Source organism: Plecotus auritus (assembly GCF_963455305.1).
Source record: "Plecotus auritus genome assembly, chromosome: 8".
In the NCBI taxonomy this organism is placed as follows: Eukaryota; Metazoa; Chordata; class Mammalia; order Chiroptera; family Vespertilionidae; genus Plecotus; species Plecotus auritus.
The window spans coordinates 20,260,111-20,276,909 of NC_137782.1; the positions used below are offsets into that span (position 1 = coordinate 20,260,111).

The 16,799-nt window shown below is 47.5% G+C and overlaps 1 protein-coding gene across 7 annotated transcripts in view; it reads right to left on the bottom strand.

The window, feature by feature from the left end:
• Positions 1 to 2,718: 2,718 nt before the first annotated feature.
• Positions 2,719 to 16,799, bottom strand: part of FHOD3 (formin homology 2 domain containing 3) — a 402,086-nt gene continuing 388,005 nt past the window's right edge. For 4 of the 7 annotated variants that reach the window (XM_080686378.1, XM_080686377.1, XM_080686380.1 and 1 more), the window contains 3 exons: positions 14,027 to 14,201; positions 12,582 to 12,743; positions 3,679 to 4,264 (listed from right to left, as the gene is read on the bottom strand). In XM_080686378.1, the coding sequence (XP_080542504.1) occupies positions 4,182 to 4,264; positions 12,582 to 12,743; positions 14,027 to 14,201 (420 nt within the window). In that variant the 3' untranslated portion in view covers positions 3,679 to 4,181. Of the gene's footprint in view, positions 4,265 to 12,581; positions 12,744 to 14,026; positions 14,202 to 15,740; positions 15,765 to 16,799 lie in introns of all 7 variants that reach the window. The other 3 variants (XM_080686376.1, XM_080686375.1, XM_080686374.1) reach the window with 1 other exon arrangement.

The following is a 16,799-nucleotide window of genomic DNA, read 5'->3' on the forward strand; positions in this document are numbered from 1 at the left end:
TGCCTCGGGAGAGAAGAGTGCAGATTTGCCAGCACCCAGCATCAATCACAGAATTCTCCTTTGAGGACAAGAATTCCCAAGCTCAGAACTCAGGTAGGCAGGGAGTGGACGTCCTTGCTCAGACACTGAAGTTCCTGATGGAGCAAATGGCAGTCTAAAGCAATTTTATACACACATTTCACACAAACCTAGATTTAAAATGAATAAACAGCAACTAAGTACAGACAAAGGTGTGTTCTCTCAAACCTGGGCGACTAAGCACAGGTAGACATTGAAACTTAAAATTTTTTCCTTGGTCTCTAGTCACCATAGTGTTCAGCAGTCACATATAGTGACTGCCATACTGAACAGTGTGTGCACAGAACACCCAGCAATGCAGAAAGCTCTATTTGGGCGGCCCTCTCAGACCTCATGTGGCTTTTTTTTCACATTATAGTTCTCAGAACAGTTCTGCAATGCCTTTTTATAGGATACTAAACAAAGAACAGAGACATTTACCTAATTTAAGACACCCTTTTTCTAGGACACAGCATCCTTTCCTACTTCATATATGTTTATAATATATAGGGAAACCCAAGGGGTGCGTCAGCACACCACTGCTCACCTTCGAAAGGGGCCTTCGTCCTGGCTGCAGGGTGGCTGCACCATGGCCTGGGCTCTGCCCCACGTGTTAGTCATAGGCAACAAAGCAGCTCAGCCTGTAGGCCCCTTCACAGTCTCCAGTGTGGAAAGCTGAGAGAAACGAAGGAGCAGGTTTTCTGCATCTTAAAGCAGCTCATCTCTGCCCTCCCAAGGACCATGTGTGCCCGGCTGAGAACACCCTCCAGAGCTCAGGAATGATCACTCAAGAAAGGACATTTCTCCACGTGCCTGTTATTAAGTTACCTTTTTCTTTTTTCACGGTATAAAGACTTGCAAAGAATACCTTGTAGACTAACCAAGACAGGAACACAAACAGCCCTCAGAAAGTTCAAATCCAACGAAGAGAGAGGCCTCATCCCTCAAGCAAAAGCTGCAAGGGACAAACTATTGACAAAATTAAGATGGAAAAGCAGCTTACCTTTACCAAGTCGCCTTGTAAACGAGGCCATCCCTCAGGATACAGGTGGAGGTACAGATTGCTCTTGGGGTGCATTTAAGTGCCTGGTTCCCAAGGCACATCTTCCTCAGGTGGCTCTGGCCCACAACCCCTGGAACAGAGCTGGGATTTCTAGAATGTAGGCTTATTGAGCAAACTTAGTAAGAAAAACAATGAGGCCTTAATTACTATCTTCACAACTCGTGTTTCAGGCCATTCAAAAACAGGAACTCACCATCAATGTTATAATGTCAATTCCCAAAGAAACCCAAACTCGGGCATCTTTAACAGAAAAGTCTTTGTCTTTCTTTACCAGCAGTAATTTCAACCCAAATTAAGAATTGGGCACAAGGATATCTAATGCCGGTGGTCTTAAGCATCTAGGAAGGGGTTCAGGAATCTGGAGAAGGTGCTGTGTGTAAATTAATCAAGAGTCCAGAGACAAAACATAATTTTGGAAGGTATTTTGGGGGGGGCCAGAGAAGACTTGGCTAAAGAAACCAAGTTCTTCTGTCTCTCTGGACCCCTTGCTTTTTATTAACACAAATTGTCCTAAAGCAAGGTAGATACACATATCAAAAGGCAAGGTTTAGTATACAGAATCCATTGTCAGATTGGGGGAACTGCCTCCGGCTACTCAGATGTTTGGCCAGTAGGAGGCAATAACATGTAGATTGAAATGCCCTCAGGGGTCTGGCAGCAAGCAATCATTTATGCATCCTTTTCAGGTTTGGGGAAATGCCCTCAGCCATCTCCAACAGGCAATAACATATGTGATTCAGCCCTTGCTGAGTCCCCAAGTTCCATCAACCTTTTGATGAAACTCTTGCATTTATGACATGCTGGAATTAGCTTCTGGCAGATATCTGTGGGGATAACCAGCAAGATTAGCAATGGCATCTCACAAGTATAAAATACCATTCACTTTAATGCTTCTCAAAGGTCTTTTAAAGAAATTTAACTTCCTGAATCAAACAACACTAATAGAGGAAGCCTGAGTGAGTGGTAGCAAGAGAGAGGCAATGAGCAACAGGAAAAATCCTTCAGTTTCACTAAAAGGTACTAAACCAAGTTCTCAATACAAAGAGATCCTCTTTACTTTCGGTGTAACCAAGAACTTGGTTTAGCTTGTTTGCTTCCTCTGAGAATTTTTTAATTTTTAAGATAAAATTAACACTAGATTTTTTCAGTCACTTCCTTCCAAATGTGACCTTTTATTCTAAAGTAGGGGTGGGAAACATCTGGCCCTCGGGCCTTAAAATCATTTGGTCTGGCCCTGCCAAGGCAACCACAGGTGGGACTCAAAATTCAATAAATCTAGGAGCTTTTTTCATAGCAACATAAACTTATATTAAGTAAATTATATTAAGCAAATGATGTTATAAATATACAAATGGCCCTTGACAGAAAAAAAGATTCCCCACCCCTGTTTTAAAGCAATAATTCAGCAGAATACCTAGAGTCCCTATAAGGGCATCAAAGTACTTGTTCATTAAACAGTGCAAGAGAAATCCATCTTCCTTTTGTTTGTACATCATGATCCCAGTGACACAGATATTCTGTGTCTGCATTCAGTTCCAAAGCAAATAAACACAAACCACTAAACCATATTGAGAATATGATACAACCATAAGGAAACAAACATTAACACCTAATACCTTTTATTAAAGTGATTAAGTAAACTCAATTGTCTGTAACATGCAGACCTAACTTTTGCAGGTCCTGGGCTGTCCTGGGGTGCTCACACTCACCACATATGACAAACACCTGCTGAAAAGAGCCCCCTGTGGTTCAGTGAGTGGGGGTGCAGAAAAGGGAGACACAGTCACAGAGGCATGTGGGGTGAATCTATGATCTTTGGCTCTTTAGGCAACACAACTGAGATTGTCTATAAATCACATCTGCCCAGGCTCAGAAATACAGAGTCACAGAGGTGTTGAAATTAAGGCAAAAGTAGCATTAGTGACCCGGCTATCTTTCAACCCCCCAACTACCTGCTGCCGTGGTTTACCTTTCCCTGCTTTCTAAGGCAGAGGCTCTTCACGGGAGCCACGCGACCTTGGACGGAGGGACTTCTGGGAAGGGCTCAGCTACCACCTGGGCAGCAGCCCCTTCAGCATGGCTCTGCCATTGCCAGGAGCTCCTCACGGCGCCTACCTCTCCGGACACCTTGGCTTCTGATGACCAGTCCTTGAGTGCCCAAGCCTCCATTTGTCATTCTCTGCACTCAAAGCTTAAAATGTTCATTTTCTTTTGGTGACAGTAAACTTTTTGAGAAAATGAATTTTTACATAAAGGGGCAAGTGAGTGAGTTACAGAATAGTTCAGATTTTTAAAATGCTGCTCTAAATTTTTACTTCCACATCGCTATGGAGCAAAGCAAAGCATACGGGTACGGTTATTGCTAGCCTGATGCCTAATTAATGAGTTACAAAGAGCGCATTGTCAGGCTCCTCATTCTAGTAACCAAGCTGGAACCCCCGGGGCCGGAGACGGTTCTGAGCCAGGGTCCTGGTGAACCTGGGGAGAGGTTTTGCTGACTCAGAAGGAGGCAAAACTGTGAGCTATTTAAGGTCCTACAGCCAAGAGAATAAAAGTTTCCCATTACGACATTAAACTCTATTTATTTAGTATCTGAAACATGGTGTACATTTATGAATCCATATAAACATTTAGTACAACTAAAATCCACAACTGGTCAACAACCTGTGCTTTCCTTTGTGTACAGTTTGGGTTTTACATCTGGATACTTTGGTGGTGTGGAGAGACCCAGTCCGTGAATCTAATCCAACTGCCTCATATGCCCTTCGTCACTGACAGAGTGATCTGCTCCATAAAAGGTCCGTTCCTTGCACAGAAAAGGTGTCACACTTTGGAACTACTAAACCAGGTGTCAAGGAAACAAGAGAAAGTACAGGAAGGAGACTCCATGTCAGCGCGCAGCAAGCAACACAGCCCCGTGGAGCCACAGAGAAATGGGCACTTTCTCTCAGACCTTTCGATGCTGATGCTGACATAGAGCCTCCTCGCCCCGCACTGCAGGGGCTCCGTCCAGCAGGAGCATGCACTCTGCTCAGGCACACTTCTTAGGGCGTCCCCGGGGTCACAGCTGCAGCTCCGAGGTGCCCACCAGGCCCAGGGCTCGGGCTTCTTCTGGAGTCAGGCCGCTCTTCAGGGTCCTTCGCACTGCAGTGCATGAGCGGATCAAAGGAGTGAGAAGAGAAGGAGGGATTAGCAGCCAGGCACAGGGATGTGGTCCACCAGCCCTCTTCCCCAGGGACTCCAGGCCAGGGAGACACAGGGCTCTCAGAGGCTCGGCCCCATCTGGCTCCTGCTGAGGCTGACCTGAAGATGGCACAGAATCTGACCCGCACGGTCCAGTGGAGGGGGGCCTTGTAAGGGAAGAAAGGAGAAGAGGCCCATCCTTACAAAGTTTCTGAGAAATAGGTACAAACTGCCAACGGGCAGGTGGCATGGTGAGAGCTCAGCCTCTGACCAGCATAAGAAATGGATCAGAGCTGGAAAAGTAATCATGGAGCAAAGGAAAATACAAGTTCCAGTGATGCCAATCAGGTAAGATCACCCCACAAACCCATGACCTTGGGCAGAAAGGTGTCAACAGACCCCAGGGCAACGGGCAGCAGTCAGGGTGAGTCTCTGAGTATCTCCACTCATCAAAGGGCCTCTAGAGCGAATAACCAGGAATCCCCTGCAGACTGGCTGCCATGAAGCAAACTGCCAAATTTTTCTGGGTGGATCTGGTGGATGTTCTCTGTGAAACACACAGGTTCAGGAAGGACCAAATGACCCCTTCACTGGGCATACACCTAGCCATCGAGGATTCGGACTTGGAATTGGCCTCTGTGTAGCCCAGCATCATGGATTGTCCCATTGCTCAGTGTTGATCAGTTCTGATGTCAAAATAAAGGCTGGATAAGGGTGAATGAGTAGACAGCTGCCTCTTTCAAAACCAGGCCTTTCCTTTGAAAGGTTGCCTAATTACACTTCCCTTCATTTGTAAATTGTGTTTGGTCTGTCCCAGTGGTCGGCAAACTCATTAGTCAACAGAGCCAAATATCAACAGTACAATGATTAAAATTTCTTTTGAGAGCCACATTTTTTAAACTTAAACTTCTTCTAATGCCACTTCTTCAAAATAGACTTGCCCAGGCCATGGTATTTTGTGGAAGAGCCACACTCAAGGGGCCAAAGAGCCGCATGTGGCTTGCGAGCCGCGGTTTGCCGACCACTGGTCTATTCTATATGTAAGATCATATAGAGTTTGGGGGATATGTTCTATGTTCAGAAGAGACATGTTAGAGATCCACATTCCATCCTAAATCCTAAATGCGCCAGAGTCCCCGAAATGCGTAGGGCAGGCCCTTGATCATTAAAGCTCATCCTTATTCCTTCCCATCTTCCCTTGCCAGACCCAGTTCCCTGAATCTGCTCTGTGACCATGGGCCTGTATCCTCCAAGGCCTCCCCATAGGCAGGGCCCCACCTCCTATGTCTGCAGGAAATACCCCACATTCCATGGCTCCCCATGATCCCCTGTGGACAAAGTATCTGAAAGATCCATGCCCACTGGAATGAACAGGGATAATATCTATGAAAAAATGGTGTCTTCTCTCCCAGGGATCAGCACTTTGAACAGGGACCAACATCTAATCCATCAATTAGTCAATTAACAAATGGTTTATGGAGAACCTACTGTGTGTTTGCCCTTCACTCAAAGAATCAGCAAACTTTTGGAAGGCTCTCAGACATCAAGTGTGGGTTTTTATAGAGATTCAAAGACTTGTACCACGTCACCAACACACACTACTGTATCCCAAGTCCAGCTCTGGGCCCCAAGCTGCCCATCTGCAGCTGTTCCTGTACCGCCCCCCACCTCCCCAACGCAGCCCCTGGGGCTCCAGACTGAGGGTCTAACTCACCCAGACAAAATGTTTGGCTCCAGAGCCTTGGTTGGAGGCAGACTGCATTTAATTGAGTAATGGAATTTGTTCTATGGGGCAGCCATAAAAATACTAGTTTGTAATAACCTTTTATGTCCTTTAAACACTCCTTCAAGTGTTTGTTAAAGAAAGATAATTTTAATGGCAGAAAAGAGGATAAAATGTTTCTCATTCTTGACAAGGACTACTAGGACCTCTTATCCAAGATATGGAATGCTGCCCGGAGAAGTCCATGCAGCATCTTACGTTTCATTAGCTGCGGAGGTGGCACGGACACGTGCCTATGGACCAGATTCTCTGTGCCTTTGGGTAAACGTGCTTGGCCGAATGACGACAGAGGCTCTGTGAACGGGTGGGCATTTCACCCACGATGGCATTTAGAATGCTGCCTTCACACTCCTGGCCATACACTGGCTTTCGTCCTGTGACTGTAGTGTTTGGTTCAAGGAAATACTTGAATAAGAAGCCTGGCACCTTAGAGCATGTGCACTGATGTAATAGAGATGGGCATGGGCCAGACTGGCTGGCAGGCTCGGAGAACAGAACAAAGCCTAACCAGCGCTTCGCTGGCCTTCCTGCTCAACCAGAGGCTGTGCCTTCGGCCTCACCATCTACTCGAAGTGCTGATGTGCAAAGCCCCTGGGACCCTCCTACACTACCCTTCCGCGTGGAGTGTGTGTTCTCTGCTGCAGGGGAAGCCTACAGCTCTAAGGTCCCTTTGCTTGCCAGATGTGTTCCTGAAAAGTGAATCTTTCTAGAAAAATCTGTGTCATCTGTAGAATCCTACTTTCTGTAGGCCTTCATGACAATTCAGATAAATTCTCTCACAATAAATATAATAAATACTGAACATAATAGCCCAATAAACATGAATATATTAGCCCCCCGAAAGACTTAAAGAATCTGAATCCTTCCTTTGTTGGAGTCAAAGTTAATTCATGTTCCGCTTGAAGGTGTGAAATGAAGGAAATCAGTTAAAATCAGGTTTGTACCCTAATTCAGATCACATATAGAAAGGGTTCTTTGGGTGTCCTTTCATCTATCCGTCTGCTCACCAGTTCCCTCGTTCATTCAGCAAACGTGACTTGAGCCAAGTACTGCGGGCAGGGAGGCAGGGGGCTGATAGGGACGTGCTGCGAGGGATCCGCAGACCTGTCCAGATAGGGATTTGGCTCTCACTCCGAAAGCAAAGAAGGGCGGGGGAGGCCTGAGAGAATGAGGACCAGCAGACGGGGCTGGTGTGATGTGGGACTTGTGTACAAGTCTCCCATCACATAGGGGATTTCTTAAGTGCTTGCTTAGGTCTGATAAGATAATGTCTGGGCCCCCGCTCCGCTCCCTGTTCCTGCTTCCCTCTGAATGCTCTGGCTGGAGCTGCCCAGCCTGTCACATGCGGCTGCCTCCCTTCCTCAGCTGCTTAACAGAGAACAGACCAAGGAAACGTTTATCCCTGTCTGCCTCGCAGCTCTTCCATACACGGCGCGGGTCACTTCCCTGGCCCTGCAGCCGCTCTACTCCAGGCACTGTGACAGCTCTCACGCAGCCCTGCCAGCAGTGGGATCCTGGGCTCGGACACAGGATGCCTCTGCCTCACAGGCAGCACAGGGGCGTCTGGGACTCACAAAACCCACGTTCCTTTTCTCATCTCCCACCCTCCTAGGAGTGAAAAAAATTTTAATCCTGCAAAGTGCTCTCAGGTGACTACTGAGATGAGTTGAATCTGAGAATAATGGCAATGGTGGCCACAATCTACTCCATGAGCCAGAAGATGGACTATTCCATTTGATCATTGTGGAAAGCCTATGAGATGAGTACTGTTATCTCCCCAGTAAAGTGAACAAATGACAGAGATAAGGCCCTGGCCAAGTGCACACAGTAAGCGGGAGAGAAGGATTTGAGCCAGGACGTTTGACTGGGCTCCATCCTGTTCTGGCCCCTCTGCCCCTGCAGCCCGTGGGGCACTGATGGTGGCACTCGTCCCAACACACACAGCCCTCGAGTCACCCACTAAAATGTAATGATTCTCAGCCCTAGATGGGTAGCTCAGTTGGTTTAGAGCAGTGGTCGGCAAACTCATTAGTCAACAGAGCCAAATATCAACAGTTACTACGATTGAAATTTGAGAGCCAAATTTTTTAAACTTAAACTTCTTCTAACGCCACTTCTTCAAAATAGACTCACCCAGGCCATGGTATTTTGTAGAAGAGCCACACTCAAGGGGCCAAAGAGCCGCATGTGGCTCGCGAGCCGCAGTTTGCCGACCACGGGTTTAGAGCATCGTCCTGATATGCCAAGATTGCAGGTTCAATCTCCGGTCAGGGCCCATACAAGGAGCAACCAATGAATGCATAAAAAGTGGAACAACAAATCTCTCTCTCTCTCTCTGAAAATTCAGTAAATTAAAAAAAATCCATCAGTAAAATAAAACGTAACAACTCTCAATCCAACACTTGGTTTTCTCATGGGCTTGTTCTATTTATCTTCCTGTCCTGTGTCCTGTCCACCTGGGTAAGCAGGTGCCTTTAGTGGAGGGATCAGAGCAGCTTTAATGAGTCTGAAGAATAATTAGGTGCTCACTAAACAGCAATGACGCTGTTGTTGAAAAGACAAAAGTTGGACTGAGGAAGCTTTATTTCCTTCCAACATCTTATTTTACTATATCCCAAGAGCATTAATGTTAAAGCCTCTGGCTTATGGCCATTGTTATCTTGCACTGTAAATATAAATTTTATGTAAATATAAAATTGGTTCACGGTAAGTAAGGAAGAACTATTTAAATTAAATGCAGGGAAAATTTAAAAAATGGGATTAGTGGGGGAAATTCCTGGGTATTTTCAAACACAACTTTGGAAAAGTAGAGACAACTGAACTAAATTGTGCACAGAATCTAATCTTGTGAGGCATAAATCATGTTTTCCCCAAAATATATTCAATAATTTTTCAGATTCGATCATTCTCTTTCTCCATGAATGCTTACTTAATAGATAGCATGGCTACATCCCTCAATATTCTGTAAGAGAAATAAAATAAGATTTTAGTTATGTCAAATGTGCAACATGCCCTTGGAGAGGAATGCCACAGCGTCACAAGAGACACTGAGGGGGAATGGTGGTGTGAGGGATGAGTCAGGGAGAGAGAGCGAATCCGAGTTCTGTGGTCCTTTCCCAACGGGCCCTGGAATCGAACTTTTGGCTCTGCCCGTGGGAAACTGTTTTTTTGTAAAGGTGTCCACCATTATAATCCTAAGAAACTGGTTGATTACATGTAGGTCACATCAAAGTGGTCACATCTGTAGAGAAATACAGCTCTGAGCTCCAAACTCCATGGTCATGTCACAACAGGGCCCAGACGCTCCCTTGGAGGAAAACTCAGCAGAGAAGGGGCACCTGCCTCTCTCAACGTGACATGACCCTGGGGACAAGAGATAAGGCAGACTATGAGTCCCTAATCCCCGCTCTGTTCTGTGATCATCTGGGCTAGTGGCCCCATGCAGGCAGCCAGCTGGGTGGAGACCCTCTTCTCAAGGCAGGTCCAAGAGAAAAGCAAGCTGGGAAGGAGCCCCCTCTCCACCCCAGTCACTGGGGTCCATCCTGCAGAATCATACCTGTAAGGATACCTCAAGTGCTGGTCAGCTTCAGGGATTTCTAGGGCAGGTCAACATTAAGGAGGCCTAAGAGGACAAATAGCTCTGGGACAAAACACCTGCCCCAATATTATGAAAAGAAAAACCAAAGTAGAAAAAACAAAGAAACAAAACAAACAAAACAACCGTAAAGCTCAGAGAACATTCTCCCTCTGTCGATGCACCAGCCGATTGGAGGGCCTTGGCCAGTGTGTGCTGGACAATCCATTCCACAGGCTAGAACCCAACCACATAATTAGAAACATTTTGCTTCATGAGACCCTGAAGGCACCAGCTGGGAAAGCAACAGAACCGAGCTGTGGGAGCCTGTGAAGTGATGAAGGTGCTCTTGGTGTGTCCCTACTGGCTGCACGTTCCAGGCATTCGCAGGGCGTTTGGTGTGTGTAGGCCCAGCCACCAGCGCCAACAGGAAAGTGGACATTGAATTTTCTCAGAGGATTCTCAAAAAGGCTCACAGGTCATAAATTTTTAGGTTATGGGATGGATTCTGTTTAGTTTCCTGCTATAGCTGGACTATTACTGTCTTTGGCCAAATGAGCTACGGCCCAAATATGTTGGGTATTCATTATCCACTTGCCTCACTGCCACCATTAAGCAATCAAATAAAAGACAGGGTGGAGCCCAAAAGACGAAACTTCATGTTGATTTTGCAAATTATTGTCTTCTTATTCCTTTAACCTCTTGTGAAAAGCTGGAGTTTATCACCCCTTTAAATGGAAATCAAAGTAACTTCCCTTGTCTTAAATATCTGTGGATTGTGCCATTACTAATAAGTTAAACCTGTTGCAGACAAACATTTACATACATGCAGTGCTGTAGTCGTTGAAGTAACCACATCACAGGATGAAATGTGTTTGGCTAAATAAAAAGAATATACGGCTGTTTCGCATAAGATTGGAATGGAAACGATACCAAAGAATAGTATGTTATGTCAACAACAAAAACAGGCAAAATATCTTTCTGGCCAGATTGAAGTGGGAAATTAATTATGACTGTGTGATTGTTCCCAGTGACATCATGTGTCTCTGTAAGAATCTGGTTCTCTCTAGACCAGAGGGCAGGGCCAACACTCTGCCCACACAGACGTGGATGCCCTGAGACTCCGGGGACTGGCAAGGCCACTGTGTCATGTAGTCTCTGTCTCTGAGGTTCCTGGCTCACCCCTGCCCACCTCTGTGAGGGCACACCCTGGCTTGGCATCCTTTCTCCACTCCCTGCCCATGGTCCCTGACACCCTCAACACACACACTTGCTTTTCCCAGATCCTCCCGGGTGATTGTTGCACTAAGGTGCCCCACTGTAGCCAGACCAGGAGAGACCGGGTACCAAGTTTCTGCCATTTGGTTAGCTGTTTATTGAAGTAAGTAATAGGAGGGCAATAAAGGCAAATACTGAAGATAATCTATGGAAGACCTCCAAAAGCCTTTCATGTGTTTCATTTAACAAAACTATTTAACAAATAGATTTCTTATCATGAAAAAGAGCAAGAGAAAAATAGGCAAACAATATGGACAAGCCATCCACAAAAGAAGAGATGCAAATGGCAAGAGAGTCAACTCAGCTTCCTAGTATGCAGGGGAAAGTCAGTTAAACCACATGGGGATACTATTTCATCCCCTTCAGGCAGAGAAAAAGGGAGGTGCTGCCTTGGCCTGGAGCAGCTGGAATCCTGCAGGCAGGTGGGGAGAGGTGGATGAGCCCATGTCTTTGGAGAAGAGTTTGTCAGGGAAGATGCGCATGCAACTGAGGCCCCTGTAATTCCACTCCAGGCCTCAGACCTGAGCACTCTAGCTCACTGTGCCCGAGTCCCCTGGAGACCTTGTTAACACAGCTGAATCAGTTGTTTGATTTAGTGTTCTTTACCCTGGAAACAAGCATGCCAATGTTTGTGAATCATGGGGTCCAACATATGCAGCCCAAACCCCATCACCTCCTGTGTGAACCTCAAGGGTGGCACCACGGGGGGCTCCCTGAGTTGGAGTTCTAACTGAACTCCCTGTCTACTTGGAGTCACTCTCCTGTCACTTTGGAAGTCTGGACGTGGGGAGGCAACCAGCCTTCCTTCTGGTGAAAAGTCATAAATTCCTTTCCTAGTCACCACCCTTTACTCCAGGAAGCAGAGCTGGTGAAGCTGCCACTTGTGTGACCAGCAGGGGCCAAAGCTTGGGGGCTGAGCTCTCAACACACACCAGCACCACAGCCAACACAAGTGACATCACAGAACTGAGAGGAACCCTGCTTCCTGACTCGGTGCGGTCCCTATGAGAGTTGGCACAGTGCCTACACAGGCAACTCCACACCCACCACTTGGGCAGGAGCAGGAACTGGGCTCCAACTAAAGAGAAAGTCAGTAGCTTTGATTTAGTTGAATCCTCTATTTGGTAGGAAAAGAAAAAATAACTGGTTAACCTAGGCTTACATTAAGTATTTTAAGCATCCTAATGATCATAAAATCACTGGTTTTTACCTTGGTCATGATCACCGGCAGCAGCAAACCCCTGGGGGAACCACCTCCAGCCCACAAAGTGGCCCCTGATGCTGGGAGAGAGGCAGAAATATAGCCTCTGGCAAAGCATCCCGGGCAGGGCTTGGCAATGGGCCGCCCTGAGCCCACCCCCGCCTGCCAGAGCCATGTCAGGACCTTTTAACCTTCCTAGGGACAAAGTACGAATTGAGGGAGGCCAGAAATGACAACTACCCCGGACAGGGGTGACTGCAGCACCCTCCACAGGCCAACGCTGACTGCCACGTAGGAAACCTTTTGCTGACAAATAGGTGGGCCTCCTGGCACCAGTGACAATTCCCTGGAGCCCACCTCTGAGTCTGCCCTTCCTGGTCATACAGGACTAGAGGGGAGGTACCTGTGGGTGAGTCCCTCACCCCAACTCAAAGGCACTTACGAGATTTCCGGTTGGCCCGGGAGCGCTTCCTCTCCCGAGGCACCACTCGCTGACTGGGCACCTGGGTGGCCGACTTGACGATGCGGTCCATGATCTCATCGGCGGCATCATCTGTGACATTTGGTGAGTCATCGGTTCCCATGGTCCATGAACTAGCGGATCCTGAAGGATTAAACAGGGAATGCGATGAACCCAGAGAGGAGGATACCAATGAAAACGCACAGCGCTGCCTCCAGCAGCTGAGCTGCCCGCAGCAGAGTAGAGTGGGAAGCCCAAGCTCAGCAGAGCCAAGTGCTTGCAGGTCCCCACAGTGGGGCACAGGGCACCTCTCCAGCCACCATCCTCCACTCTGTACTCCCTAAAACCCACACTTGGGGCACTTATGACATAATACCTTGTACCACAGCTGAGCTCTTATCTTTCACTGCCCTTTAACTGTCTATGCCTGGATGCCTCCCTCCACCTGCCAGGTCACAGGAGGGCAGACCCCCCTCCCCGCCCCAGACCCCATGCCACACAGTGATGTGAACATCACAGGTGTCCAGTGATGTATGTCCAGTAATGTCCAGAGACATTTGTGAAGTCAGCTCTCTATCCGTGGCTGTATGTGCCCAGTGAATATTAACTAACCCCAACTTCTCATTCAGTGGAATAGAAATCAATGGATTTTGAAATATCATAACAAGATTGTCCTCTACAACCAGTAAAGGTGGAATTGACATAAATTCTCTTTGGTACACTTCTCTGCTTGCTGACCAAAAAAATACATTTATTAATAACTCCAGGTCTGGCATGGAAACATCTGCCTATCGACAAGCAAGAAGAAAGCCCCACAAAAACATAATTCCCAAGTCACGTTAAAGAGTTATAAATCAACTAGAGGCTTGGTGCACGAATTCATGCACGGGTGGGGTCTGGCTGGCCCACCCCATTCAGGGCCAATCGGGCCAGGCAGTTGGTAGGCAGTCCCCGCCCCCTGGTTGAACTCCTGGTTGAGGGACAATTTGCATATTAGCCTTCTTTATATAGGATGCTATTTTAATATACCAGGATGAACTTCCTGTGAAATCTCTTTTATAAGATGGGAAAGATGCTTCTGTAAGACAGATATATATAAATCTGCTGAAAATTGTGAATTTCCTCTCCCCACACTTCTTTTTGTAACAAACACACAACTTCAAAAGCCTGAAATCTCTGTCACACCCACACAGCTCTGCCACTACATGGAAAAGCACCACCGACAATACACAACCGAGCAAGTGTGGCTGTGTTCAGTAAGACCTTACTTACAAAACAGAGGCAGAAATATAGCCTCTGGCAAAGCATCCCACTTAGCAGCCCTTTGCAGCCACAACCCGGGTACAGGAACCTGTACCCGGTGATGGGGACCACACCCCCATGGGGTAGTTTCCTGGGAAGATGTGCCCCACCCAGCCCGGAGTTACCTCGGCTGATCCGGCTGCGTGTGCGGATGCCCAGCACCGGGGTGGCATCGTCCATGGTCGGGGATGAGGTGTTCAGCACAGCCTTCATGTTCTCGTGCTCAGCGGCATCCTCTGCGTAGCTCAGGCCCTGTGGTTGGCTTGCAGGTGCTGGAGAACTGCTGGAGAATTTGCCGGACTGCAAGACCAAAGGGGGGTGATGGCGTGAGCTGATGTCCCCAAAGCCAACTCAAGCCTATAAAATGCTTAGTTGAGGAAAACCTTCTCTTCTGTCCCTCCCTGTCCTTTGGTTTGTGTGTATTCTGCAGACGCAGTCCTTACGGCAGCCACCAAGGTTGTGGATGAATAATAACAACACATCTGTGAACACACAAGTTCTTTTATCAGAAAGAAAAGCCCTGGTCCAAAAGGACCATGCCCATCCCTCCACTGTCCCAGGCATCTCGGCTCTCTGCAAGTTCCCTCAGTGGGTGCCTACCAGGGGCGACTGAAATCAGCTCTGGGAAGAACTCAGAAACCAAATCCGTTTCCAATGCCAAAGCCCTGATATGAGGATCAATATATTTAATGTGTTAATTAAATATATTGAGCTTTAAGTTTTTTAAAATTTAGTGTCAGAAAGCAGTTAAAAATTTCTTACATATCACTTATGATAGTCAAATTTTAAAAGTGGGATTCAGCCACAGAATGATACAAGATTAAGAGTTGGGAAGAAATTTTCCAGATCTAGTCCCACCTCACTTTACTGAGAAGGGAACTGAGGCCCTCCAAGATTAAGTGACCCCAAGGGGTTGGTTTCAGGCACCAGATCAGAACATGACTCAGAAATTCATGCTGAAACTGAGTTTTGTAACACTACTTCAAAAATATAGTTGTTTAAACAAGTATTACGTGCACACAATATCCTTTAATTCCAGCTGAACAGCCAGGACACAGATGTTTTACAAGACGTATGCTAGCACATCAGGCCACAGCATACAGCGCCCAACATCTGGGTGAGACATAGCAGTCTGTTAGCTTTACAGAGAGGAGCTCTGTAGATCTGGGCTTCCTCTTTTCATCCAGCATCTTGGCCACGGCAGCAGAGAGCCCAGGACACATCTGTGGCTGGCACATCTGTACTGCTCCTTCCTCACCTTCCAGGCCAGCCAGCTCTGACTTGGACTCTGGATCTGACATCTGGACCAAGACGAGGAGCCACTGCCCTCCCACCCCTCACACACTGATCCCACCAGACCCAGTGGGTGCCAATGGAGGAAATGGGCACAAGTCAGGGCTACCCAAAGCTGCTGAGCCGCTGGTCTGGCCTGGCTCTTAGCCACTACCCCACTTCCTCTCTGATTTTAGGGCTCTTCATGTGGCTGTTCTAGAACCAAGTTCTCATACTTGTATTGCCAAAAGGCTCAGACAGGGCTGGAGGGAAAGTTCCCTGACCACTCTCCTCACAGTAGAGAGAGGTGTGCTGGCGCTGCCACTCTTGACAGGGCCTGGGGATCAGGGACAGCTCGGAAAAGCAGTCAATCCGTCAGTCCCTGGAACACACGGCAGGACAAGGACCCATGTTAGGAGGTTAGTGATCACAAAGAAACCAACCCGAAAACGTGCATGCATGGTTTAAAGCACAGAACCGTGCTGACACTGCAGGCTGCTTAGGTTAGACTCTCCAGCGCCCCTGGAGGTCAAACGTGACATTCTACACGTTTAGACATAGTCCTACCTCCATGTCATCCTCTTCATCAGTCTACCCCAGAGGACAGGACAGGATGGAAAAGACAGAAGGGATTCTTAGAAGGCACGAAAGTCAGCAAAGATGAGATCATCTCCATGTCACGTCAAATTCCAAATGAAGAAATTGGCCCCATGAGCAGGGCACACCCTCTTGATTGGGGAGCGGCCAGGCCCTGCCTCCATAGCCCTCCTGCCCTCCTTTGGAAATTCCTCAAGCTCTATCCTGACTACAGTCAGAAGGGATTTGGGGGTTTGGGCCAATCTCCCGAGGCTGCCCATGTGGTTGACAGCCAGTTACCTGGCTTCTGGCCACTCCATAGCTCACTCCCAGCTCTGTGTCCTGCCCCTCACGCAGCCACATTCTGGGAACCCACCCCCACTGCCCCCATCAGGGCCTCAGTAAGGGGACTGGCCTCCCTCTGCCTGGCCCCACCTGTTAGCGGCCACTCCCCTCTCATCCCCAGTGCTGGGCCTCCCTGCCCAGGCTGCCGGTCTGCGCCTCCAAGAACCTTCCACACACAGGACAGACAATGCAGGACCAGAGGAATGGCTGCCCATGCAGAATGGGTCGTATTACTGCTCCCTCAGAAACATGAGATTAGGTTCTCTTCAAAATCTTACCTCCCTGTGCCTCCTGGAGGCTGTCAGAACTGACTGGCCATACTTTCAATTCTCACCAACTCTCACCAGATAAACTCCCTGAAGTCACTTCAAATAAAACCCCTTTTCTAAAAATAAATTGAAGGTGAAAGTCATACCAATCTCTTAATTTTAAATCAACATGCTCAATTTAACGTGTGCTTGTTTCCAGTGAGGTTGAAAGGCGAGGCCAGCTAATCGGACACAAGGGTGTTGAGAACTGACTACACTTCTGGAAGCTGAAATGACACAGTGCTCCCAGTACATCACCTTCCCAGCCAAGTGGCATCGTGACAAGAGGTGACAGTTCTGCTGTGCCATCTTTTAAAAAAGTTTTAGAACTTATTTATTTAACCAGGATTTGGATTTTCTTTCAGCAATGAATACACATGTGAGATGCCAATATACA